The sequence below is a fragment of the Ostrinia furnacalis genome, unplaced genomic scaffold (assembly GCF_004193835.3).
Source record: "Ostrinia furnacalis isolate ACB-3 unplaced genomic scaffold, ASM419383v2 OfSCF5082, whole genome shotgun sequence".
NCBI classification, from domain to species: Eukaryota; Metazoa; Arthropoda; class Insecta; order Lepidoptera; family Crambidae; genus Ostrinia; species Ostrinia furnacalis.
Window position 1 is genome coordinate 637 of NW_021135321.1, and position 27,776 is coordinate 28,412.

The 27,776-nt window shown below is 36.1% G+C and overlaps 2 protein-coding genes across 2 annotated transcripts; both read left to right on the plus strand.

Annotated features, from left to right (window-relative positions):
- The first annotated feature begins 6,682 nt into the window (after window positions 1-6,682).
- On the plus strand, window positions 6,683-8,624 carry LOC114360570 (solute carrier family 22 member 3-like). Its single transcript, XM_028315307.1, has 4 exons — window positions 6,683-7,109; window positions 7,401-7,808; window positions 7,884-8,127; window positions 8,212-8,624. Exons 1-4 carry the CDS (start codon window positions 6,691-6,693, stop codon window positions 8,425-8,427), a joined length of 1,287 nt encoding a protein of 428 aa, XP_028171108.1. The 5' UTR covers window positions 6,683-6,690; the 3' UTR covers window positions 8,428-8,624.
- Window positions 8,625-11,116: 2,492 nt separating this feature from the next.
- Window positions 11,117-16,617, plus strand: LOC114360569 (solute carrier family 22 member 3-like). The gene is made up of 5 exons (XM_028315306.1): window positions 11,117-11,547; window positions 14,134-14,581; window positions 14,671-15,078; window positions 15,250-15,499; window positions 15,896-16,617. The coding sequence occupies exons 2-5, from the start codon at window positions 14,154-14,156 to the stop codon at window positions 16,304-16,306; spliced, it is 1,497 nt and encodes a 498-aa protein (XP_028171107.1). The 5' UTR covers window positions 11,117-11,547; window positions 14,134-14,153; the 3' UTR covers window positions 16,307-16,617.
- Window positions 16,618-27,776: the final 11,159 nt, after the last annotated feature.

Genomic DNA, 27,776 nt, shown 5'->3' on the forward strand with positions numbered 1-27,776 from the left:
TAGAGTTCATTCTCTGGCACTAAAACTGTATAGACAACACTAATAAAAAGTCAAGAGTCAATAATCATGGTTCAATATTACATAATAACAGCGACAAATAATAGTGATTTATGTTTACGACCGTGCCTTTCTTTTTATCTGTTATTACTCAATCGGGCTGGCAACACTATCGCACTTTCACTCGTAAATCTATAGTTATCAACGCTATTAAGTATAGTTATCGGCGTGAACTTCATTTCGTGTTTATGTTTTGATTTATGGCGTCCGTTATAATAATAAGCTCACTTTCAGTTAGATGTTATCGCAGGAATACAATATTTTTAAAATAAGTTCGGGTATTTTTCAGATCAAGTACAGTCAACAGCATATTAGATTACCCATTTTTTGCTGCAATATCGTACCTATTACAACCTTCAGAAGTAGGGATGTTATAGATAAATGTAGTTTCGTTAAGGATACGGTTACGGATATAGGAATAATAACGGTTTTTTTTTATTTCGGATATCCGAAAGTTTCGGTTACGGTTACGGATATCACAGATATCCGAACCTTTAGAATGCAATTTGCAATAGTTGTCAAACACGTTTCATTCATAGCCGCACACGTAAAAGTAATGAAAAAATAAAAATTGATTCTAGGATAGGATTATAAAGGTAAATCAGGTTGTTATGCCTTTACATTATAATGCTATACAGGAAACAATTTAAAAACTGCCTACATCCGAAACTTTTGAATCGGTTACGGTTACGGATATTTTTTTATTTCGGATATCCGAAAGTTACGGTTACGGATATCTATAACATAGCTACAGTGTTAACTTGATATAATGTCGTCGTCTGTTCACATATCAAACCGGCATATCACTATCAACACCGCCCATCGATATTCGATATCATTGTCATCATCAGGTCATTTTAGTCTCCACTGCAGGAACCCTCTCCAATTTACCAGAGACAAATTGAGAATTTAGCTTACACTCACGTTGGCCTAACGGGTTGAGTAGTAGCCCAAAATACAACCCTAGTTGATAGGCCTGATATTCCCTCGTCCCAGGCCTAAGATGGGAATAGTTCCGAGGCCTGATGTTCGCAAAACATCGACAACAGAGTTACCTGTCTACTTTTAAAGTCTTTGCGAATGCACTCCAACGTAATATTCGGTACAAAAGTTGGTAATAAGGACGTTATCCAAAAAGTAAATACTTACATCAAACGGAATCCCTCACACGAAGACGTTAAAGCGGACAAGATAAAAAAGCTCCGAATTATGTATCCAATTAATCACTGTTTATTTGCATTAAGAGGCGCACCCTTGTTAATTTGTTAGCAGATGAAAAGTTAACCTATTAAAAAGAATCCGCCCTCGCGCTTTTTTCGTGGCGCTCTTAATCTTACACTGGCGAGACAAATAGCCCTGTTAAGGGGCGCACGTATGATGTTGTTAATTATTAACAAACAAAGGACACAACCAGATTTTTTTTACAAAAGTAAACAAATCATAAATAAGAGAGTTATAAATGTTATAAACGCTTTCTTTGTACCATGACTTTTAGTCTTGAGACTTTTTTTGTAATTAATAATTTTGGACTTAAAATTGGAATTAGGTATTAGGTTCCCACCTTAGGCTATTTGATATTTTTAAAGTTAATTCAAAATTAAAAATAAAATTGCATTTTTAGTCAGCAGTAAAGCTCTCCGTAAAAAATTATACATTTTCCCCCTCCTTAATTGATATATTTTATTTAGCTTGCCAGTCTGTACACAAATCTTAGCCTACGTAAGACTCTTAACCGTGAGCCTGAAGACAAATCGCCGCCCTTAAGAATTAATTTCGCTGAGCGCCGTCGAAAGCTCGTTTTTCTGTGTCAAAAAATTATTTTTTCTTACAACGTTTTGTTTTTTAATTACGCTTTGATGTCTGCCTTAATATTCGTTATTAATTAGGTGACAGCCGTCCTCTTAATAAAAGTATTTTGATTTGGCATGACTAATTTGTACTTTTGAGGGAGAAAGTTGATTATTAAATTTTGAATTATGAAACTGTCGCTGTAATCATCAGGTGCGATTGTGGTCAAATACATGCCTTGTTATGCATAAAAAAAAAAAAACGCTTTGTTTGGTTTCATTTGTTCGCTTGTTTACGAAAGTTTAATTTAATGTAATATTTACCAAAGTTTTGTATGTTATCGTCTCTCTTTAATGTTTTTCCACAGTCGTCTATCATCTCATTTATAGTGTAACATAATAAATTTAAGTTTTATCTAAAAATGCATCGATAACTAAACTTTAATTTAGTTGTCTGTAGAGTCCAAGAAACTCTTCATTTTGTTCAACATCATATGTTATTAACTAATCTTGAGTTAAAAAAGCTCACATGAATTTCAACGTACCTTCCCTACCTTTAAAAATCACAGAAGAACTAAGTTACTTGGTGCTCTCCTCATAACATATCTTCTGTTAAAAACTAAGTAGTATTTGTCTCTAAAAATATTATTGGGAAAATAACCACACATAATTGTTAAGTCTCAACCCAAGTTATAGTCCTACTCTTCGGGTAAGTATAGTGCTCTATGTACTAGTAATTAAGTTGTCATCAACCGTCAGCGACAATCGTCCGTCTTATCAGCGCGCGCGCATCCAACACCTCTAACGGTTACGACGCTGTAAATATGACGCGATCGCTTCAGCTGTTCAAATTAACGGTTATTGTTGCACTCAGCTGATAACGATGACATGGAGGAACGAATGGTGGATGCGGCTTATTGATATCATTTGGTGGTTTGAGTAATCTGGGTTCGAATTTTGACGAAAGACGGATAGTAACAATAATTTCCAAAAAGATGGTCTACTCACCGAAGATGTCGATTTCAGTGAGTAAAATTTCCTGGCGCTAAGAGTCGTCTATCGATCTAAAATTTTAAATAACTTGAAAAAAAAAACGAAATTGCCAAAGATGGGAATAGAATCCGCGACCTTTCACTTGAAGCAAAGCAAAAGGTCAAACGTGTGGTGACGGCAGAGTAGAATACTTTTGTCACCAACCCCTACTCTTCCCGCGGGTGTCGTAAGAGGCGACTTAGGGACTACACATCAAACAGAGAATGGGCAGCAGCGCTCTCTGAAAAACATCAATCTTTTAAACTGCGATCTCCAACCCGCCTGCCAAGCGTGGAGATTATGGCAAAACCCTCCACTATAGTGGAGGAGGCTCATAGTCCAGCAGTGGACTGTAAAGGGCTGTTGATGATCCACTCACCTGTTCTCTCAACCTCTAGATCACCTGAAACAAGTAAAAAAAAGTTTAGTAAATAGATATTTGTAGCTTGATTGATGAAATTCACATTTAAATTCTAACTACTATGAAAACTACGCGTCTGAACTCTTGTAGCTTGGTTGGTTGATGAATTTCACATTTACGTGTTACGTCACGCTACGCGTCTGAAGTGTGCTCAAACCGTATAATTACCGCATCTACCATCCCTACATTCGTGCAGCTGCGTTCCTGAGATTTATTCATGTTATTGTAGGAAGATTTCAAAGAACCAGTGGCCGATAGCGTAGAGTTATGGCGTGTCAATGCAGCGCGACAGAACTGTCTTGTTTACGCTGTTAAACGATAGTTAACATGGACGTGATACTAAACTATTGAATAAAGGGCTATGTAAATAGAATATATTAGATACAGGTTCGCAAGAACTTCAGAAACTCAGTAGAATTATTGACTCTATCGAGAAGTATTTTTGATAGAGTACGCGTTCAATGTCTTTTAAATAATATGGACATCAGGGCAGTTAAATGAGTACATTGTTTACTTTTTTGTATACTGACTGTAAAGGATAGAAATTATCCTGTATGCAGGTTGAGTTTACCCATATATGAGTATTGCGCTAGCCACATAAGTTACACAAAATAGTTTTGAAAAAGTAAAATAGAAGTTACAACAGTTAGTGTGCAAGCAACTGGTCATTCTCCACCACCATAACGGCCTAAAGCCAGACTTTCTACCTTCGTTCTCTCTCACTCTAAGTTTGAAAAGCGGTAAGTAACCTTTTGAGGGCGTGAGGACACGACATAAATAACAAAAATTACCTCAGACGGCCTCAGAGCGAACGAGTGAACGAGTGAATGAATGGCTCGTAAAGAAGATTGAATGATTTACGCCGCAAGTCGAGGAAGCGAAGCATATTTCATTCGGACGTTTATTGCAGCAAACTGTACTTTACGTGTCGAATTATTAGGTTATTCTAGGAAATTGTGGATATACCGACTGTTAAAGTTCTGTTTAGAAAATTATTTGTTTAGAGATTACAATAAAACAGAGAGACAGATTCTGATATAGCTAATTTGTAGGATTATCCGTTTTATGTAATTGTAACTACGTAAATATTGTTATCAAGGTGTTGCTTTGGATTAGTTTTAGTGTGGATTTAGAGCTTCATTGTAAGAGGTGTTATATAGGGTGTTGAAGCAAACAGTGATTTTTTTATGTACGACGACAGTTTTTTTGTTGTTGTAATTAGAGCAACAAATATGTAGGGTCTGACTATTTGTTGTCGTTTCTACCTATAAGCGCTGTAGATAAAAATAAATAAATTGCGTTTTTCAATTAACCCCTAAATCGATACTATTATACGGAAACGGAATTAATTTTCAACACTCCATTTAAAAGTAAACGGGGGAAACCCAGACCTTCCTTCCTAATTTAATTTTTTTGACAGATAATAAAGAAAAGAAAAAACACCACTAGGTAGCGTGCATGAGACGTCTCTCCCCTCGTTGGTTTCTCGTGAATTTTTCAAAAGAGTTTTTAATCAGTCGTCAACCGATTTACAAATTAAACAGGGCCGCGTTATGAAGAAATATTGTGAGGCTGCACGGTGCGTTTCCATTGTTGTTGGGTATAAGAGACAACACGACAATTTATCGTGCGATATTTTGATTGTCGACTGATAGAGAACTGAATTTTGTCAAGTTACTGCTTGTACGATTTGTTGAGGCTGCGTGTACAATAAAACTAATGTAACTATGTAGAATAAATAACCAGTTGCGGGCAGGGCCTCTAATCTATCAAGAATTTATGACCATCCTTTTCGATTTTGGATGTAGGTAAATTTATCTCGAGGGAGTTAACTAAATCGCTTCACAAGTCATGATTATCTGTTTATTGCACACGTATTATTATTATACAGAGCTGTGGTTTTCTAAATAAAGAAAAATAAAATAAAATAAACTGCCATAAAACACACTTCACTTTGATTGAAACATACGACATTCATTATGTAACTCATAACTCATCATCATCATTTCAGCCATAGGACGTCCACTGCTTAACATAGGCCTCCCCCAATGAGTTCCATGTTGTCCGGTTGGTAGAGGCCTGCGTCCACGATTCTTTAGTCACGATGTAAATTTTATTCGTCTTGCAAAAACCTTAGCCGACTTTATCGTATCTTAATGAAAACTCGCCCCAAGAGTTATAGCCGGCTCGGATCTCCGCAAAAAGCTCGCAAATTCCGTCATCAATTATCATTATTAGGGGGCGAAGGCGCGTAATTGAGTTTTATAAATGGCGACGCGACGACCCGACGACGCCTGTCATAAGAACGCCTCGTGCTAGGGCTGTCAGAAGGAGAATATTTGTCCTACTTGTGAACTAAATTGATGCATCATAAATTGCACTGATTAGGACTGATTTTTCAATCGTCAGATATCTTTTAACTAAGGAATAAACTTGTCATTATGATGACATAAATATTTCTCATAATGAAACTGTCAATGTGCCAAACTTATTATTCAGTTGAAAGTTATCCGACGATTGAAAAATCAGCCCTTAGAAGAATATTTTTCTATTCTGTTTCCTCTGGAATAAGTTTGTCGACAACTTAGTTTATTTTTCCTACTTTCTTCTCTTTTTTCCTCTATTGAGAGACGCTAGAGTGCTATACAATTTGTTTTAAAGTGAGTGTGTAGCGTAGACAGCTCTCATTCATCTAAAACGTGTGTAAAGAGCGGCATATCATGGTCGCTTAAATTTTACCAAGATCCTCGTAAGGATTTGTTAAAAATGTAGTGCCTTCGAGTCTAGATATATTTTGATGCGCACACTGTTAATAAAATAGGGGAATATTTTTTTCAAATAACATACCTTTTACTATTTCCAAACCAAGTTTAAGCATCTTATATTATAAAGATTACCGGATTAGTATACTTTTAAATAATTTATGGTTAAACNTATAATTACATAATTTTGGATACACAAAACATACACTGTTTGGCTTTAGGAAAAACGTCTCGTGTTCATCACAATCTTTCGCGTAATTCGTATTGACAACCACAGTAGGTGTAGTCAGGTACGTGAACCGCTAGTCATCAAAACAGGAATACATTTTGAGTAAGAACACAAAATGATGTGTAACTAATCGTAAATGAGTTTTGTAAGGATGAGACGAGCTGTCGAGGCTGTCATAAGAACGTCTCAGGGCTGTCAGGTACTTAACAATTTAACTGGGCCACTTATAAATTGTAATAAAATAAAGAGCATAAAAAATTTAAAAGCATTAAAAATACAATTTAAGAAACTTAGGACGTCAGAGATAGACGTCATTGGCAGTTATTTCAGAAAAGACACAATTTTATCATGATTAATCTTCTGTACATTTCAGATATTACTGGGAAAACAAAAGAAGGAAACATGAAGATAAAAGCTGGAATAAGCCGATACATTGTGACGCAATCAAAAAAAGAAACATTTGAAGATGACTACGTCACAAAAACGATGGGGGCATTCGGCAACTACCAAAGCCTGGTGTGCTCAATAAGCGTGATTGCTCGAATGATATCTTCCTGCAACATAATGAGCATAGTTTTTCTGACATCTAAAACAGAATTTGTCTGTACGAGGTTCAAAGATGGTATCCGCAGGCTAGTGCAAAACTCTACGTGCTACGATGACTGCGTTCAATACAAATACAACAGTTTAGTGTTTGATGAAACATTGATTTCTACGTTTGGGTTAATCTGTGACAGAGCATGGCTCACCAGCTTTACACAGACCATTACTATGTTTGGATTAGCGTTTGGAGTTGCTATACTTGGATGGTGCTCTGACAGGTATATCAGTTTAAACTTAGATTATACTCATCAATAATTTCAATAATATTGAGGATCCTAAATTGAGTCTCGGCTTCCAACATAAAATATGGATCTACTAATGAGAGATAACATTCTTTTGGGTCTAATTTAGCTTCTTTGGTTGGGTTTGTCAGTGACAACATGTACAAGATGTACAGAGATGAGATAAATGGAGGGCCACAAGTGCTAAAAGTTTATTCACTCATTTTTAATTTACATTTAATAGTTTTAAATAACAGAAACTTACAATATTATATTCACGTTTTTCAGATTCGGTCGTCGAATAGCGTTCGTGCTCTCCGCTTCGATTTGCGTACTCTTTATGATCGCCGCTCCGTTCGTTTCTAACTACTCACTCTACAACGCCTTCCGATTCTTCGCTGGTTTCGGTTCAGGAGGAATTATGGCTATCAACGTGGTCTACAACATTGAAATAGTCGGCTCTAAATATAGGGAGACCGCAGGCGCTACTGGGTTGATAGCAGACGGACTTGCTATAATGTTCTTAGCTGTAGTAGCCCACTACACATCGAAGTGGCAGACATATCTCTTGATACTCGGACTAGTTTCAGGCATGATACTAATTCTTATGCTCTTCATACCAGAAACTCCAAGATGGTTGATAGCACAAAGGAAGAAAGAGCAAGCGATACAATTGATGACCAAAATTGCGACATTGTGAGTTATGTTTCAGATGTTCTATTGTCACGTTACTAAAATACGTATTTTAAAGGCGTTTTTTTCCTATTTCAGCAATAGACTGGAAACCTCCCACATTAGCGAGACTGTGAGCAAGGTTATAGAAGAATTAGAAACTGTGGAAGTTAAAAAACAGACATATCTGGATCTGTTTAATAACAGAAAAATCACTAAAGTGACTATAGTTTATGCAGTCATTTGGACTTTGGGAGGAATATGCTATTATGGTATCACTCATTATTCCACGTTGCTTGGACTAAACATATTTGTTATGGTTCCTCTGATGGGATTTCTTCAGGTGAGTGATCATCATAAATGTTATCTCATCAAGAGCTTTAAAACCAAAATAATGCACAACCAATAAGTTTACTTTTTTTTTCAGATAATAGGAAACATTATCGCAATTCCTGTAAACAAGTACTTAGGGAGGAAAATATCTGTCATCTGCAACCTCCTCCTAGTTGCTGCTATGATGACCATCCTTATTTTCATACCTGATGGTCACTGGGGCTGTGCTGTGACATCGCTACCATCTTCTCCATCTGCGCTTTTTGCGTGTTCTACCTTCATGTCAACGAGTTGTATCCCACTCCTTTAAGGAATATGGGCGTTGGTGTCTGCTGTTTTGGCTCCAAAGTTGGGGCGATGGTGGCTCCTTTTATCGCGAATATGCAACCCCATTGGATGTCTTCGACTATTTTTGCTGTGTTACCCTTCCTTGGAGCTGTTTTGGCATTTCTTTTACCTGAGACGAAGGGGAAAAAGATGGAAGACACTATATGATGGTTCACATGTAATATACAGTGTGAGTCACGTTAAAGTGTACATATGAAAATAGATCAAACTAGACCTATTTTTATCGACAAAAAAGAGGTCAAAATTTTTTTGAGATTTTTTTTTTAATTTTTTATCGATTTTTTTTTCTTCCAATTACTTATTGTAAAGAAAACGTAATAACTTTTAAACTAAGAGGTATATCCTGATAAAATAAAAACAGTAATAATGCTAAATAACAGGCAATACTGAAAAGATACATAAAATACCCAGAAAATGCCAACAAATAATAAATAATTATTAACTTTTAAAAAAAATAAAACCGACTTCAAATGCGTGAACACAAAAAAAAACTAAAAATTGAAAATATTGCGTATAAAAAAGTTCATCCCCAATTTTCCACCCTTGGGGGTGAAATATTTTCTTCAAATTCGCATGAAACCACCCTTTTGATAATACCTATTCAACAAAAAAATAATCGTTCAAATTGATTTATAATCGGCGGAGATATTGCGTATAAAAAAGTTCATCCCCAATTTTCCACCCTTGGGGGTTGTTTTTTCTATTATTGAATTTAAATGGGACCACCCTTGAGGTATTACCTATACGCAGAAAAAAGATTTGTTCAAATCGGTTCATAATTGGCGGAGTTATCGCGTAACAAACATAGAAAAAAAAAAACATACGGGTCGAATTGAGAACCTCCTCCTTTTTTTGAAGTCGGTTGAAAATGAGACTTTTTGAAAAAAATCTGCTTAAAAATTCGTATTTTTTTGGTTATTTGATAAATTTCTCAAAAAAATGCCCCTATAATAGGTGGTTTTTATTACTTTGTATTATTCTCTATCGTATTATCTTTGTAAAACCAAAAATCGCATGTCTCTATCCCTATCACAACATTTGCTATGATCGTTTGAACAAAGGCCTGCCACAACATTATTCTCCGCTAAAGGTAGAGACAATTTTAATTTTAACTAAAATGCTTATTTTACTTCGAAATCTTTTGTTTTTATTTGAAATCTAACTTGTCTTTATCAAAATTACAAATCTAGAGCCATTTTCAGTTTCGTTGTCAACGAAGCGTTGAATGGCGCGCCCGGAGAGGCTTAGTTCAAACAATCATTGCAAACGTTGTGATAGGGATAGAGACATGCGATTTTTGGTTTTAAGAAGGTAATACGATAGAGAATAATACAAAGTAATAAAAACCACCGGTTATAGGGGCATTTTTTGGAGAAATTTATCAAATAACCAAAAAAACACGAATTTTTTAGCAGATTTTTTTCAAAAAGTATCATTTTTTATTATTTTTTGGCCTTTTTTGTGTATTTTATGTATTTTTTTAGTATTGCCTGTTATTTAGCATTATTACTGTTTTTATTTTATTAGGATATACCTCTTAGTTTAAAAGTTATTACGTTTTCTTTACAATAAGTAATTGGAAGAAAAAAAATTCGATAAAAAATTAAAAAAAAATCTCAAAAATTTTTTGACCTCTTTTTTGTCGATAAAAATAGGTCTAGTTTCATCTATTTTCATATGTACACTTTAACGTGACTCACACTGTATTATAAGGTGCCGAATTGCAGCTAACGTTTCGAATTCGAATCCTGCAAGTTAGTGTGGTTGATAATTTTTATGTACCTATGGTAATTGCAGAGAATTTGTATATTATGTATGTTTTGTATTAAATATCAGTTCTAACATGTTAAACGTTCTAAAAACGGTTTAAACTTAACAAAACTTAATAAAACTACATTATTGATGTCCTCGGGAAAATAAGATGTAAACAAAATGTGCAAACCAACTTTGAAAAGTTAGTCGTCACAAAGGTGCGTATTGAGTATCCATGTATGTTGTCAGTTTGTACTTAGTATTTACTTAATTAAGACATGCGGGTTAGAATTCAGATAAGTTGATTTGTAAAAAATAGTTTCGCTTTATACCTTGAAGTATTTATTGCCGATTCTGTTTTTTTTAGTTATTAAAGAACTGTGTAGTGTGTGACTTGGAGCACGAAATCTCGACGTACAGTGTTTATGAGTATTTTTGATGTAACGTGTTTAAATATGTTTGTTTTTCTCATCTGCAAGTGAACTCCTACTGTGCATATTGGAATTGCATGAAAAGTAAGTGATAAACAATTGGACATTATTATTTAACCACAAGAAAAAAATTACCTGAAAATAATACATTTTGAGGAAATTATGAACATTTTCTGTAACCATGTATTGAATTGTGGTTAAAGGTCATAGCAGACTTATCAACTCGGAAAAGGATCAACACCGTATCTCCTTTCGCGAGCTGTCATCTCCTTTCGCGTAAAGTCAACCACGAGGCGAGGCGTTTACGTTACAGTGCGGATAAATGTGTGTTGCAGTATTACAGTTTACTGACCGCCTCAAGTTAATACGGTGTTGATCCGTTTCCGAGTTAATAAGTCTGCTATGACCTTAACGTAAGCCCGTGAGATAACTTGCCTATATAAATATGTACTTAAAGATACGATCTTCATATTGCTTTAGCTATTCATGCAAAGATAGTCTGTGTTTTGCAAGATTACGTGAAAAACGTTAGATAAATCGTAGATTAAAAGATTCATCGTTTATCACAAAAGTCCTTTAAGTTGTTTTGTTTTCGCATCTTGTTGTAATATACTGTTAAACGTTCGCCTAAAAAAAGCTGAAAAAAAAATAGTTTTCGAATTTGTTAGCTTGAATTATCCGAGACAAATATGTTCGGTTAACAAAGTAGTTTTGGAGGTCATTGTCTGAGTTTTTGAATAAAACACGTGACAACTAATTAGCTGGCTAATTAACTATTAGTGTTGGTTTGGAGAAGCACGTCGGCGCATAAAAGAATAATGTGTGCAGGATTTCTTACACATGAAGTTTACAGTGGATAAACGCTTGGGTGATAATTTTAAAGCAGTTCCGTGGATACAGTGAGTATAAACTAACCTTGTTTTATTGAGTTTTGTAGTTTAGTTGTTTTATATTATAAGTACAAAAATCAACAAATAGTTATGTACCTATTGGAAGACATGTGAGGCGTTGTTAAGGGGTGCGCCAAAGTTCACCTAAATTTTCAACTCCGAAAATTGGAAGTCCGAAAATGTTCTTCCTAAAATTTTTCATCCTAACAATCACAATTCCTAACTACTCTGTCTCTAATGTTCATAATTCCGAATCATTCAACTTCATAATGTCATTAGCAATAAACATCTATTATACTTTTATTTGTTCTCCTAGATTTTCTCAACATAACCATATTTTACACTATTATTCAAAGTCATATCTTTTTTGTTTAGATTTCTTTCTTTGACGATAATATTAAAGTTCCAGAAACGAATCGGTCCTATTCATAATTATTGGTTTAGGTTAGGTTAGAACTGTGACCACAACGCACGAGTCGAGCGAGCGAAGCCAGAGTCCCGCTCCAGTCATTCAGTCAAGTTCCAGAAACGAATCGGTCCTATTCATAATTATTGGTTTAGGTTAGGTTAGAACTATGGCCTTACGTTTCATTCGCGAAGAACGTACTTCTGTACGTAGTATTTATTAATATTCTATGGTATGAGTGAAAATATTATGGTAATGTTTAGGGATAAAAGTGTTATGATAAAAAACAGTAGGAGTTTAAATATATTTACATAAATGATATTATTAATTACAATTTTCGGAAACACGAGTGTTATGTACATCGCCGGTAGCACTACAAATAGTATGAATGAAAACTTTAGGACGAAAAATTTTAGGAAGAGTGATCATTCGGATTTAAAATCGTTAGGAAGAACAATTTCGGGTAAATAACTTTAGGTGAGCCAATATGGACCCGTTGTTAAGCTCTCTTATTTTTTTGTGTTCACTCTTAGTAACTCTCTATTTTTTTAATACTATTGATGACTTATTTATATTACTTGCATGTAACTTTCATGTCTTGTGTTCGAATCAGCTGGTGACCTTAAATCAATAGATTATCTCGTGTCGAGTTCCTTGGAAAGACTTGAAAATTAAAGTGCCCATGCTTAACTACACCCTGTGTCAAACAAAACCTTTACAGATCAGCTAACAGCAATTTCCTTTCCCTGAATATGACTACAAATCCCAACCAGCCATCGCTCGGAGCGGTCACAAATCGACCATGAGTGGTTGATTACCTTAACTGCCCTCCGCAAGGCATCAGATAAAAGCCTGTGAGAGTTAGAAAAGTAAATTTATTTTGAGGGCTCTTTACTGTGTAGGCTTAGTCAGACTTAATTGATTTTGAAGCAGTATTTATTGAGATTGTTTAAATAAAACCGATATTTTTTCTGTCTTATTTGAAAAAATTGTAGGAGGATGATCTTTTTTAATTTTTAGACGCAAAAGGGATAATCTAGCTTACACTCTCTTGACAGACGAATTGAGAGAGAGAGAGAGAGAGAGAGAGAGAGAGAGAGAGAGAGAGAGAGAGAATCTCAGTTTACCTAAGGTCATTATCAAAATTTTCCAAAGTATTTTTCTGTATAAAACAAGAAATGATTCAAAACTCGCACTTGACCAATTTTTTCATCGACATTCCGATGAGTGTTCAGACCATTCCTGACATGATCATTACTTGATAGCCCATGTCAGTCAAATGATCGATTTAATAAGGCTCTGAACACACTTGATACTTTTTACTTAATTATAGCGGCTGCTGTATGACGATTGATGTGGCAGTACGTATTCGTTGAAAGATCATAAATAACCAGGACAACACCAATATGGAACAATAATTTACAATCGGTCTCCAAAACTGTAGATAATGATTCTTAAGAGTATTTTTTTTAATCGTCTTATTATTAGTCTGTAGAGCATTTTACTCCCTTAACTCTTCCACTTCTTCAAAAATCAGAAGTTGCAAGGCAGGGAATGCATCCAGCATTGACTTCTCTATAATTTAACACAATAATTCGGGCAATAAGTTTAAAAAATCATTTAAATCTGATGTCCCAAAGAAGCAAATGTGCGCGGCCTCTAATCTCTTCGCTCACCAGATTGAGTGGGTTGAAGTGGGCAAGATTACAGGTTGTATGAGGTGTTATTACTGAGCAGCCATGTTCGCTAACGAGGGACTCCGGGCGTTGTGGCAGCGAAAGGGAAAATGACCGTGAACGTTTGTCGTGGCCTCAGATTGGAGGGAATTTAGCTAACGTGGGATGTTAGTCATGAATCATGAAGCCTCTCAAAAGTTATTGGAGAGAGGTTTCAAATGATGCTAAATTGTTAACGTTATGATAAATTTCAAAATGGGTATGCATTAAAACAGCTTTCAGGATCTTGAAAATATATTATATATCCAATAGGATAGACAAGTATTTAGTCGAGTGGGATAAAGTCCTACAAAGAAAAGTAATAATGTAAATTCATAACGTATTATTACTTCCTTAGTTACCAGTTACTTTATTTTGTTCATGGTGATACTACATAGAACAATTATTCACGTAATCAGTATTTTTTGACCGTAAAATAGTTAACTATTTGATCTGTAATATTTATGATTTCAGATAAAATAAGAAGAGCAGTAATGAAGATCAAAAAGGGAATACAAAGCTATGTAATATCTAAAGTAAAATTAGAAAAAGATGTCAAACCAGAAGAAGACTATGTCAGCAAAACCATCGGAAACTTTGGTTCATACCAAGCAATTGTGTGTCCTATAGCAGGCATTAGCAGACTCATAGTAATGTGGAATGTTATGTGTATAGTTTTCCTAACACCGACAACTAACTTCACTTGTGTGAAGTTCAAAGATAACCAAATTAGAAATGTCACCAACTCAACATGCTATGCCGACTGCATAGAATATGCATACCATAGTCCAGTGCTTGAAGAAACATTGATTTCATCGTTTGGTTTGATATGTGGTAATGCGTGGCTTGCTAGTTTTACACAGACTATTGCAATGCTTGGATTAGTCATAGGAGTGTCAGTATTTGGCTGGATTTCTGACAGGTAAAATGTGCTCATATTGATTATCATCTCATATTTCTTTATCACACAAACATTTTCGTTGTTAAACAATTTCCAATTATCATTTTCAGGTTCGGCCGCCGCATCGCGTATATTCTGTCTGGCATGACAACAGTCATCTTCACTTTGGCTTCTTCTTTCGCGCCAAGCTACTGGGCGTTTACTGCCATGCGTTTCTTCGCTGGCTTCGGATCAGGCGGCGTCATGACACTTAGCGTCGTGCTCAACGTCGAAATGGTCGGTCCAAAGTACAGAGAAATTTCTGGAGCTATGTCCTTGCTTGCTGATGGAGTTGCAGTCATGTTATTAGCAGCAATAGGAGCTCCTATATCGTCGTGGAGATCGATGTTACTGATATTTGGAATAGTCGGGGTTTTGATACTGGTAATGCTGATGTTCTTACCAGAGACGCCTCGGTGGTTGATTTCGCAAAGGAAGACTGAGGAAGCTGTTGCCCTGATGACTAAAATCGCTAAGTTGTAAGTTACATGTATAAATAAAAACTACTTGTTCATGTTCTTAGGAGGAACAAACACCTATTAAGCTGAAGTAGCCCTCATTAGTAGCTTTCTCTGAGAAATTATTATAACATAAAATATATGTTGAAATAATCACCGTTGAATCTAAAGTTTCTTATTCATATATTTCAGCAATGGACTTAATACATCTCACATAAGAGAAACAGTTGAAGAAGCCGTTAAACATCTTGAAAATCAACAAATGGCTGTGCAAAAGTATACGTTCCTGGATCTATTCAGGAATATGAAACTAGCCAGGATAACTGTGACCAGTGTCGCTATGTGGATAGCCGGCGGAATATGTTATTTTGGTATAAACCAATATTCAACGTTACTTGGACTGAACATATTTGTTGTGGTGCCCATGATGGGCTTTTTTCAAGTAAGTTTTTTTTTCAAAATACCATGAATGTTGATTTAAATGATCCCAAATATTATTATTTGTCTAAAATAGTACAATCATTTCACTTTTTTTTACATAAGTAGTAATAAGACAACCGATAAAAATGAACGAATGTATAAACTATAAATGAATGTTTGAACTACTTTGATTAACACAGTCACTAATTTATTTAAAATGAATTCATCATCATCATCATTTCAGCTATAGGACGTCCACTATGTTGTATGAATAATTTCCATAATGGCTGATTGGTGGCGACCTGCATCCAGCGCCTTCCCGCTACTTTTATAAGGTCGTCGGTCCACCTTGTGGGTGGACATCCTACGCTGCGCTTTCCGGTTCAAAATAAATTAATTTAATTTATACCTTTTCCAGATTATAGGCAACTTCCTTGCGCTACCAGCGAACAGATACTTCAAGAGGAGGATGTCTTTATTCACCGCGTTCATAACAGTCGGTATTTTTATGCTGATCCTCATCTTCGTGCCTTACGCCCACTGGGGCTGTGGAGTTCTCACTTGCACCGGACTTGTCTTCGCCATTATGATCATCTGCATCGCCTACGTCCATAGCAGCGAGGTCTACCCCACTCCTTTGAGGAATATGGGAATCGGTGTGTGCTGCGGAGGGGCAAAGGTTGGGGCAATGATTGCCCCGTTCATCGCAAACGCACATCCTCATTGGATAGCTGAAACTATATTGACTGTGATACCCTTTGTTGGTGCTCTTCTAAGCCTTTTGCTGCCAGAAACTAAAGGCAAAGAAATTAAAGATACTGTTGATTAAAAGTTTGAAAAAATGCTTTGAAGACCCAAAATTAAAGTAGACATTTATGACGAAAAGAGTAGGTACTTCACTCTTACAAACACGACAAGTTTTACTTTCTTTTTCCTCAATGATTACATTTTTTATTTCAAAAATTATGTCATCACTTTCCATGTCTGCAGATATAATTATCGTGCGTGACCTTAATTATCATAATATCGATGACAGGTTTAAGATCCTCATGCATCAAGTCACATGATTGTCAGTCAGATAGAGATGGCCTTATCACTATTGACGTAGAGCTGTCTCAATCATCTCGAGTACAGTGATAAGGAAATTGGTGAAAGAATGGATGTACTCAATGCATTTTTGATAAACGTCTGCAGAGATTTTAACTCTTTTCTGGAGGATTATTTTCAAAAGAATTCTTTTGACCGAAAAGATGTAATAAAATAACATACCCTTTATTTATGGGAATTATGTACCTAATAGTCTCTCTATGGTGAAATAAACTTCGCTAACAAATCATTAGACTACTTAGGGTGGATTCGACCAAACAAGAGTAAATAAATATTAATCTCAGAATAAATCGTCAGTTAATCGACATTTTGACATTTCCCATATTAAAACTGTCAATGTGCCAGTTATACCAGGAGTTATTCTCGGATAAAAGTTTGGTCGAATCGGGCCTTAATCAGTCAAATGGTTTATATTATTTAAACCCACTATCCTTCATTGTAGTCATTTCTTTGAAGTTTTGAAACAATTTGCTTTATTGTAACCACCGGCAATGGATCATAAGTTCATAAGTGAATTCACAGGATGGACGACAAATTGGAGCTGATCGTCGGTGCGTTTGATTCGCCCCGTTATCGTTTCTCCCCGATTGTCACGCGGCGGCTTTTGAACTTGATCCATGTCTCACTGAGATTTCTGAGTCACTGAATAAGTATGACAAAATCTACAGCCTTTTTAAAAAATAAGCCGAAACAAAAATTCAACAACAACAACTACTATTAGCCAGTCTAGTAGCGAGACTATGGTATAGAGCCTGAATTATCAGACAATTAATTAGGTGCTAACAAATAAATAAGGTTAGGTACATGGCCAATATCTACATTCCAAGCTGAACCTGAAAATGCTACGAACTTTAGACCATAATAATTCGTAGTAAATGTTACTTTGCATGTATTTGATTTGCTTGTCTCTCTTGAATCAGTCAAAGATCCTTTCTTTGACTCGAAGTCAAAAATTTTAGGTTAGTTCGTAGGTCATCGCTACGGCAGCTGAGTGTGACAAATGTTACACAGTGACAGGGCATCCAGGGTGGTTACATAAATTGTCTCAAATGACTACGATGAAACATTGTGCATAAAAAGCCGCAGCTCCATACAATTGAGATGGACGTTCATTGGTGACGCTCGGAAATTGTTTTATGATTGCAAATTCACTCGCTGACCTCTATTTTAAGTGATGTATCCTGCAGGTCTATTATCTAACTTTGAGATGCCGCATACCCTTTGTATTGGACAATTGACAGATATTTACGATTTGATCCTACTTCCTACTGTTTTCAAAACTTACTCCGAATTTTACTGAATTTGAAATAAATATTAATCTCCCATTATATTTGACAACTATGCTACAGTGCCTTTTTAGCTAATGAATGCAGTGGCAAATGTTTTAACATTTATTAACAATTTGAGGATTTAGAAAATATTGATTTAAATAATGTTAAAAGTCTGTTTACGTAGGTACTTACAATACTTAGTTTCATGACTTAGGTAAATCAAGAATAAAATAATTTTCTGGTTAATTGATCTACCGCATACGTTATTATTTCTACACATTATATTTCTATTTTGATTACCTACCACCTAGTATTAACTATATTTTGATTTATTCAACATATTTTGCAACAGCCACTTTCAAAATCGCTACAGTAAAATTACGAGCGATATTGCAACTATTAATTTGACTAGAACCCCATAATTTTACCACCCAAGACAATGGGTGATAATAAATGTACGACTGTACGTGACTTGAGATTTTGATGCCAAAAGCATCAAAAAATTTCTGATCCTTATCGGTGTAGTTATAAAGTTGAAATTAAAGCGAGATTGTAAGGTAAGAAGTGGTAACCAGTAATCTTCAGTTAGCGTAATATGTTATTTTGCAAAATGGCGGTTTGAAGTTGGCTTTGTGAAAATTGATCCGTAACAAGGTATTATTTAGGTGCATGAAAGATTGCATTAGATAGTGCCTACACGAATAAGTACGGCAAGAACAGTCGCCAGAGATTTGATTCTAGGATACAAATAACTTGAAAATATCGAATTGCCTAAGGCGGGAATTCGATTTTTTTACATTAATTTTATGTTAAAAAGGGATTTCCTTGAAAATAATAACTATACGATCGAGATTAATTATTAATTTAAAGTAGTATTACTCGTAATATCATTTAAAACCACTGAAGTTTTGAAAGAACCCACAGTTATTTGATATTATTTTAAAGTAGTCTCCAAAAATGAAAAGTCATAATTTTGCTTTAGTACCTATCTAAAATAGACAAAGAATTATGAAAATAAAATGAAGACCACTTAATTTTTCAGATCATTTTATCTTAACTTAAACTTTAGATTCATGTGACGATACACTGCCTTTAATAAATTTTAGCCTATTGTGGGTAAATGGTGCCTATAAATTATTTTCTCCAACTTTTACTGTAGGAATATCTATCTATCGCGATTGGTTAGGTTAGGTTAGCCTTCGACGGTGCTGATGAATAGGTTGATCCCATCAAAAACAATACTTGTCAAAAAAACCAAGTCTCGCAACTCAGTTGTTCTACGGTAAAAAGTTGTGAGATCCATGTAATACCAAGTCCAGGCCAGGAAATCTTTAACGTTTTACATAAATTATTGACTTGGCCATCGCACTAAATAATTTAATTTACACGTGTTTTCATGCGATGGCCAAGTCAATATATTTATGTAAAACGTTAAAGATTTCCTGGCCTGGACTTGGTATTACATGGATCTCACAACTTTTTACCGTAGAACAACTGAGTTGCGAGACTTGGTTTTTTTGACAAGTATTGTTTTTGATGGGATCTCATTTCTTTTTGTATTTTGTAGACAGCAGTTATGTATCTAGAAAACTGGACCGAAATTGAAAAATTTTACTCGACTTGGCGGTTGCACTACCGTGCCCCCAAATATTTTAGTTTTTCCTTGATTCATACACCAAACACTACTTATATTCCAAATTTGAAGCTTCTAGGTCTGCTAGAAGTGCCTTAGAATTTTGATGATCGGTGAGTCAGTCAGTGAGTCAGTGAGTCAGTGAGTGACAAAATTAAGTAACTTTGACCCGTTATAATTCTTAAACTACTGGTTCAAATTGAATGAAATTTTAAATATACCGTGTCTTTACAATGCCTGCATAGCTAATGAAAATTCAGCCTTCTAGTTTTATCCACAACGAAGTTACAGGCGGTCGAAAATGGCCTGAATTGCTTCGAGAAAAGGATGGTACGGCCGTGCCGCTTTTTTGCTCGACTTGGTGGGGGCACTGCCGTGCCCCCAGATATGCTCCATAATTTTAATATTAATTGCAAAAATTAATCCATACAGGGTGTGAGAAACGGACCACAGGTAGATACTTATCATAATTTTTTAAAATAAAAAGACGGGATTCTCATTGAAAATAGTGTCGTAGGGTAATACGACAGTTATTGGGCGCTGCCAATCATTGGACAAAACGCCCTTTGAATGTCCATAAAATGAATATTCCTTCAAATGCAAATTACTCTTTTAACTCCATCAGTCGGAATCTCTTAATTGTTGAAATAGAAATGCTATTTTTTAATTTAATAACTGTCCAATAACTCCCATAAGTATCCATTGACTGACAGTTTACTTTAGTTTCTAGGACATCTGAAATTATACAAGATTTTCACCAAAAGAGAATCTGATTTCGATACTGTAACAGTTAGCTGTCTAACCAACAGCTGAATTGTTATGCTTGAAAGCTCGCTAGGCTGTTGCGAAAAGCTTTTTTGTAATTTGTAGACTTTGACGTTTTGATATTTCGCTTTTGCCAACCGTAGTTTATACCTTAGTTATTTATTTATGATTTCCATCTTCGTTACCGCTCCAATACCCATAATATCTGTAACAATAAATTGCGAGGTTTCAGAGAACCGTACAATTTACCATCACCCTGTCCATAAAAATGTTAAGTATGTCTCGCTCTAGGCTAAAGACAAAGATCGCTCGTTACCTTGATTGATGGGTGCTGCGGTGGGCGTGCTATCTCTTCATCTGATACCACTTTATGGTATCGGTACCGAGATTATGGTTTCGGTACTGGAGCGGAGCGCGTACCCGATGTTTTGTATGATTTATGGCTCCAGGTATCCGTCATTATGCGTTTGAAAGTTGATCGAGAAATGGCACGTTTAGTTTTGCAAAGATGCCTGATAGCAGCCATTTGAGGTGCTTGTGGGAGGAATTACTGGGGCTTTGTTATTGGAGTGGTGCACGACGCCATGAGTACATGTTATTTTAATTTAAACATGACGAATTGACTCAATAGAATTCACCTTGTCACTGCGTAATCGGATCGTTAAATTGGTTAATTTGCGATAAATCATGCGAGATGGGTTGTAATTTTTAAAGCACCGTGTTCTCAAGATATTCGATCGTTCTTAGGAAGAAATAAAAATACGTTTATTTACAAGTAGCACAAAGAGAGTATTCTCAAAGAGCAATTTTACAATTGGAATCCTTTCACTCAAGACAACACAATTTACTGTATAAACCCACTATTTAACATAGCCACAATCACATAATTAGTTGTACAAGAATCGGAATTCAGAACATTTGAAAGGTTATTGTTAGCTTATAATTTGACACAGAAGCTCTTGTTCATTTGACTTTTCCTATTCTCTGTCGTTTCTCTCAACTTTGACGTTTGTAGAAAGCGCTCATGTCGACGTCACGTCGCAATATTGGAAGTATGCGCGCACGCAACACAATGGCCGCCGTCGATAGCATCAGCTGATCGTGTGTGGTCTGTGCCCTTCTGCGGAGCCGTCCTGAGGGAGCTTGAGGTTGTAACTTGCATTAATATTTAATGCATATCAAATCATTGTCATCATCATTTCAGCAATAGCAATAGGACATCTGCTGAACATAGGCCTCCTCCAATGCCAATGAGTCAGATTAGCTGTTTTGTAGTGACTTGCATCCAGGAAATTTCAAGCAGAAATGAAATCAAAAAGCTTTTGTCAGGTATCGGTGTCATAAAAACAGATATGTAGGTATGCAAAGGATAAGTTTAAGAAAATTGGTGAAAGTATCATGGTCACTAAAGGAAACATAGGATAGAGCCACCTAGAAGCATTAAGTGGCACTTTTTTTAAAATTTGTGAATGCGAGAATCTGTATTAGATAGGTAATAAATGTCTCTCTATGTCACTTCTTATCAAGTTTTTCTTTGTACGTATCGCATTTAAAATTATAATGTATGGTCGACAACTCATCAAGTTATATTTTTTGTAGCAAAATAGCACCTTTTTATATCTATGTAAGATGCACAAGCCGTGTGGTGACGGCAGAGTAGAATACATTTGTCACCAACCCCTACTCTTCCCGCGGGTGTCGTAAGAGGCGACTTAGGGACTACACATCAAACAGAGAATGGGCAGCAGCGCTCTCTGAAAAACATCAATCTTTTAAACTGCGATCTCCAACCCGCCTGCCAAGCGTGGAGATTATGGCAAAACCCTCCACTATAGTGGAGGAGGCTCATAGTCCAGCAGTGGACTGTAAAGGGCTGTTGATGAAGATGCCACAAACTTTACCTTGAAGTGCCATCGTCCACTATCCCTATTTCTCATGATGATTGCTCAAGTATATAGGAAGGACCATAAGTTACTGCCTTACGGTACCATTTGTATGCGGGAAGGCAGAGATAGATGCTTGCAATCGTGTAGCCTTAAAACTCCAACTGAATATAAATACAAAGACATAAAATACTTCTTTAGTCACAAACACTGATTTTTTATTACTAATTAGACATACTAAGTAATCTATATATATAAAAGAAAGTCGTGTTAGTTACTCCGCTTATAACTCAAGAACGGCTGAACCGATTTAGCTGAAAATTGTCAGGGAAGTAGTTTAGAGCCAGGAGAAGGACATAGGATACTTTTTATCCCGTTCGAAATAAAAAAAGTCTGCTTATTTATTGCCATTAACGCGGAATAAAGTTCGCCGGGTCAGCTAGTCCCAACTATAATATTATAAATGCGAAAGTAACTCTGTCTGTCTGTCTGTCTGTCTGTTACGCTTTCCCGCTTAAACCTCGCAACCGATTTTGATGAAAGGAGATGGAAACAATTACATACAAATCTGGGCCAAGATGTAACAAGATAAAAATTGTGTAAATTAATAGCTTAATACTTTGCAGATGTTCACTAAAAATTATGCGTGTTTTGGCTATCTGTGAACAGAATTATTAGGGGTTTAGTTAAAGTGAGGTTATGTAACAAACAGCTGATTTCTAGTTTAGAAATCAGCTGTTATTTAGGTGAAAAAGGTATTTTTACGTTATATTTAGGCCACAAAAAACTGGACGACTACGGACGCGAGTTCTGGCGTATATGAGTCAACCAAGTCACGCAAACCGCAACCCATAGGTACACACAAGCTCAAGCGCCCCCGTGCCTGCAGTCGTCCAGCTTGCGGCCTAAAGGTACAAGTCCAAGATGGACTGCAGACCGCAGACTGCAACCGCAAACAGAAAATCTGTATGAAATCCCCACTGCGGCTTGCANTTGTGACAGACAAAATTCCACGCGGGCGAAGCCGCGGGCGGAAAGCTAGTATTTTATAAGATAAGGAAGTACCAACAGTGTTATGATGATAATAAAAAGTTTCAGATTGACTATCTGACTATTACGCCCGTATTCATAGTATGAGGTATCACAATGCGCGTGGACGCACAGGATGACAAACGAACCAATCACAGTGCCCTATTCAAAGCAGTGCTTCCGATTTGCTGCTTCACTTAAGAACGCATCGTTTGTGAATACGGAAATCAATTATACCTACTTTGAAGCTATTGAAAAACAATTAATAAATGTCCATGAAGGCTGACCATGATGAGAGCTTTAATACCAAAGATTCCTAAGTATATTGAATGCATAATTTCAGGATCCAAGCCCAAAATTTCGTTAACCCTCGCCCACCGCTGTGCATATTAATCTCACATTCTTCGATGTAGGTGTTGCGAAACACGCATCTCCTAGTTAACATTCAACGCGGTATTCGAGGCCGGTGGTCTTCTTATTGTGATTCCGACCACGGAACCGAATACTACAGCAATTATAAATTAACCCGACGATTTAAACGCTGCAATGGTTCATAATGGCCACACGGGCAGTTTTGGGTTAATCGAAATAATTCAATCTGTTTTTTGAGTTGTTTTTAATGGAAAACGATTTGCGTGTTTTTGTACAGACGCGTACGGAATGTGGAATTGTCATCTTTGTTTTATTGAGATATTTTATGACATGCATGCCTCACTTTCGACAGGCTGCAATTATTTGTACTTTTAATTAAACGTGATGAAATTCCTTATATCGAAAATAAACTATTTAAATACAGAGTGCGTAGTGTGAGTTTACATTAAATGTCACTAGTGAGCGCGTAACTTTAAAGAAATAAAATTTTCATACATTTTTTAACGCGCTTACTAGTGAGGACTTTTGATGTAAACTCACACCAAGCCCTCAGATTCTTTTTCCAGCTCACATGAAAAAAATATTCTAGACTGCCAATTGGTAAAATCAAACAAAGGAAAATTTTCAATTTATTAATTTCAAATGACTCGATTAAGTCTAATGAATGAATAATGCAAACGAATTTTCGTAACATCAACAGTAAAACAGTTTTCCAATCGTAAAGTACCTGCAATTCGAAGCGGTGTTTTCTTTTATTTGTAGAAACTCAATCACCTAACCACCTACATGGGTCTCTCGGACCGCCAGTAAAAATTCTCGAAACGTCAGCGCGACTGCGATTATTGGGCCCGGCAGACCCGGCCCGAATGGGAACGGTTTGATTATACACGCAGCCTGGGGAAATAAGCCAGCACATTTTGTACAAACCTTATCGAATTGCTCTAGTTGAGCAACAGCAGCAATGACTCGTATTTAGATCATGGATTGATTAATCTCTTCTTAGCTCCGTAGCCGGAATCGGGTAAGAAAAGAAAAGCACAGAAATTGAAAATAATTGACTAGTTACGAGAAACCGGATTGTTTTACTGTGTTTTACACACACATTGCTTTGCAATTGAGGGAAGTTGAAACTTAACTTCGAACTCCTATGTTCTTCTGATTTATTCCCGCAACGAGCGGGTCCAATGAAAGTGTAACCTTCCTCCGGAACTTTGACCTTTACTGGTTGCTTTTATTGGCGGTTAAGCTGTAGATCCTGGCTACACAGACGAGAGCTACGAATAATCCCGTTATGTTAGAGTCAAGTCGCTTTAAAGGCTTGTTTTCCTAGAAAACTTGTAATGTAAATCAATACTTGAAAAACATAATTTTGTTTACCAAGTTTTCTTCTATGTGCTTGCTGTTCTCTCCTGCCAACGTTTATAGGGTTGTGTAACCGTTCAACTACTCGCATGTAATCCCTTTTATTGAGACGTGGGGACGATCTGACCTGTGGCTAGAACCGACCGCTCGAACTGTTCGACCATCTCCGACAATAGTTATATTAGCAGTTCACTAAGTTACCGAGTGAGGGTAATGAACTGGTTAAAAGTGCTTGGGAAAGCAATGTCTTTGGATACGTGAATCGTTTGTGTCTTTGAATTCGATTTTTAAAACTCATAAAACTCATTTATTTTTGCAAATAGGCTTTTGAAAAGCACTTTTACACGTCCCAGTATTAACCCTACCACTGCTTCGGGACAATAAATGGGCCAGTGCTGAGAAGAAGCAGCGCAAGAAACTCAGTCACTATTGTTTTAAAATTTGAAGTTTGTCATTTGTTTTAAATGTGGATGCTGGTTAGATAAATTTGCCAATAGATGGCGTTCTCAGAACTCTAGATTGCGGTATAATAATGCTTATTCCAAAGTACGATCGGCGGTATATAAAAAGAACACTCTGTGCCCTAAGTAATGTAATGTATCAAAGTGCTGTCAACTCAACACGATATTATTTTGGGACAAATGGATCGATAGTAAAAAATAGAGTAGAGTTACCTATATCGTATTCAGATAAGTATTATCTATAGCCATCAACTAACAGCTCGCACCTGTCCACTTGTCGCTGAAAAGTTAACGGTATTATCTTTCTAAGCAGTCTTGTATGTGTCATCATCATCATCATTTCAGCCATAGGACGTCCACTGCTGAACATTATGCCTCCCCCAATGCTTTCCATGTTTTTTTTTGTATGTGTAAGACGTCCTAATAGATCTTTAGTAGGAAATATAATCTTGTAAATCAACAAGACCGGCTAACATACTTTCAATGGGCTTAAAAATTTAAGATAGAATAGGTATTGAAATATTGTTGAAGTCAATGAGACGGTTGTCCTATTTCAGTCGATTTTTATCATATTTTATTTACAAAACTACTTTAATTTATTGGCGCAATTAATTCCCCTAAGACCATATAACGAATATTTTATTTTCTCTGTTCTTTCATGTTGGAATTACTAATATTGCAAGCGTGGAGAGAACAAGCATTTTTGTATCCCAAGATCTTTAACAGCAATGTTCCTTACAAAAAAGACGAACAAATAACCCATGAAGTTTATTTCGACACAGCTAGCTACCTTATCCAATTTAAAAGATACTTATCTCCTTTTAGAATCGTAAACTACTCGACTTAACTATATCTAGAGGAGATACGCATCTTAAATGTCGTCTTCAGTAATCATTACACACCATAAAATATCAAGTGATTATTTTGAAGAACCAGTTAACTGTGATATACGTGTGTGTTGATCGGATATGGGGAAAGGGGTCGAAGTAGAGTGGCGATAATTAAGTCGTGTTAAGAAGTTTGCACATTAGCCCGACCGGTTGGGAGAGGGAGTGTCGTCATATCATAAGTTGAAGCAGATGGTCTGTGATGTTATCTGCCTAAGTTTTCAAGAGCTGACATTAAATGACAATAAAAATAATAGTTGGAGCACAAAGTAACTAGCCGAGACAATGTACGAACGAGTACCTACCTACTTTGATGAATTCGACTTCGTAATGCCTGCCTGATTAAGGGTGATAAAATAATTCATGTAGTTTCTTTTTCAAGTCGAAAGTGAAATAAATAAATAAATAATACGGCAAAGGACCATTTTCAACAAAAATGTATGGTATTTTATTGGCTTTATCTGTCTGGCGTAAAAATTATAGTGACTGGGAGAGGTAGTTAAAAGTGAATGCGTCAGAAGTAGGTATAAATTATCATTTTTTTAAATGTTTCGTTATGAAAGCTTACTGAAGTTACAGTCAATAAAAATATTCCCTAAGCAGCTTACGTATGTAACCGTTTTCAAGAAATCACACATGGAACTTCTGCGCTCTTTGATTCGCAATGATTGGCATCCGACAACGTATTTGCCGTCAACGATCAATTCATATTAGCATAATAAGCGGATTATTATTTAATCATACGGGACGGAACCTTTGCGATAAACGTGATGAGTTCCTGGAATAAGGATCGTTCAGATAGTGCAGGTTTTATGAATATTATAATAAATCACCGCACGGTAACCACAGGTAGTCGATCATTATGTTCTAATGTAGAACAAGAATTTTTCTAGGGGAAAAATTTCACTTTCGATCCGGCAATTACATAGTAGTGAAATAATTACGTAGAAATGATTTTTGGAAGCTTTCAAAAATACCGTTATGGTAACAAATTAGATGGTTAGAAAATACAATAATATTTTGACCAATACAATAAGTAATGAATAACAATGATAATAATGGCTGTACATGATGTTTTTAAAGGAATCCTTGGGAGGCCTGTGGACGTCATTGACTGAAACGAAGGGATAGGAAGTTTGTATGCGAAAGCGATGTAAATTAATTAAATTACTACTGAAAATTCATTGGAATAAGTAGGCACGTTTAATCGATTTAAATGAAAATAGTCGGTCTATTGTTAACAAGCACTACATTTTAAACGACACTGAAAATAATAAAAAAACTTGAAAGAAATAAAAAGGCACCTTGTATAAAATCGACCGAAAAATTGGATAATAAGCGGAGATAAGTGTGCCCGGGCCCTTAGGTCTGCGTGTCGGGCCATTTACACAATGATCGGGTACCTATCTGAGAGGTTATGTGTTTAGCACTTTATGTGTCGGGCGAAGACTTTATCGCGGCAATTTATTGAGTGCAATTAACACAGCTACACGGTGACATACTTGAGGGGTTAACAGTAGGTCTGCTTC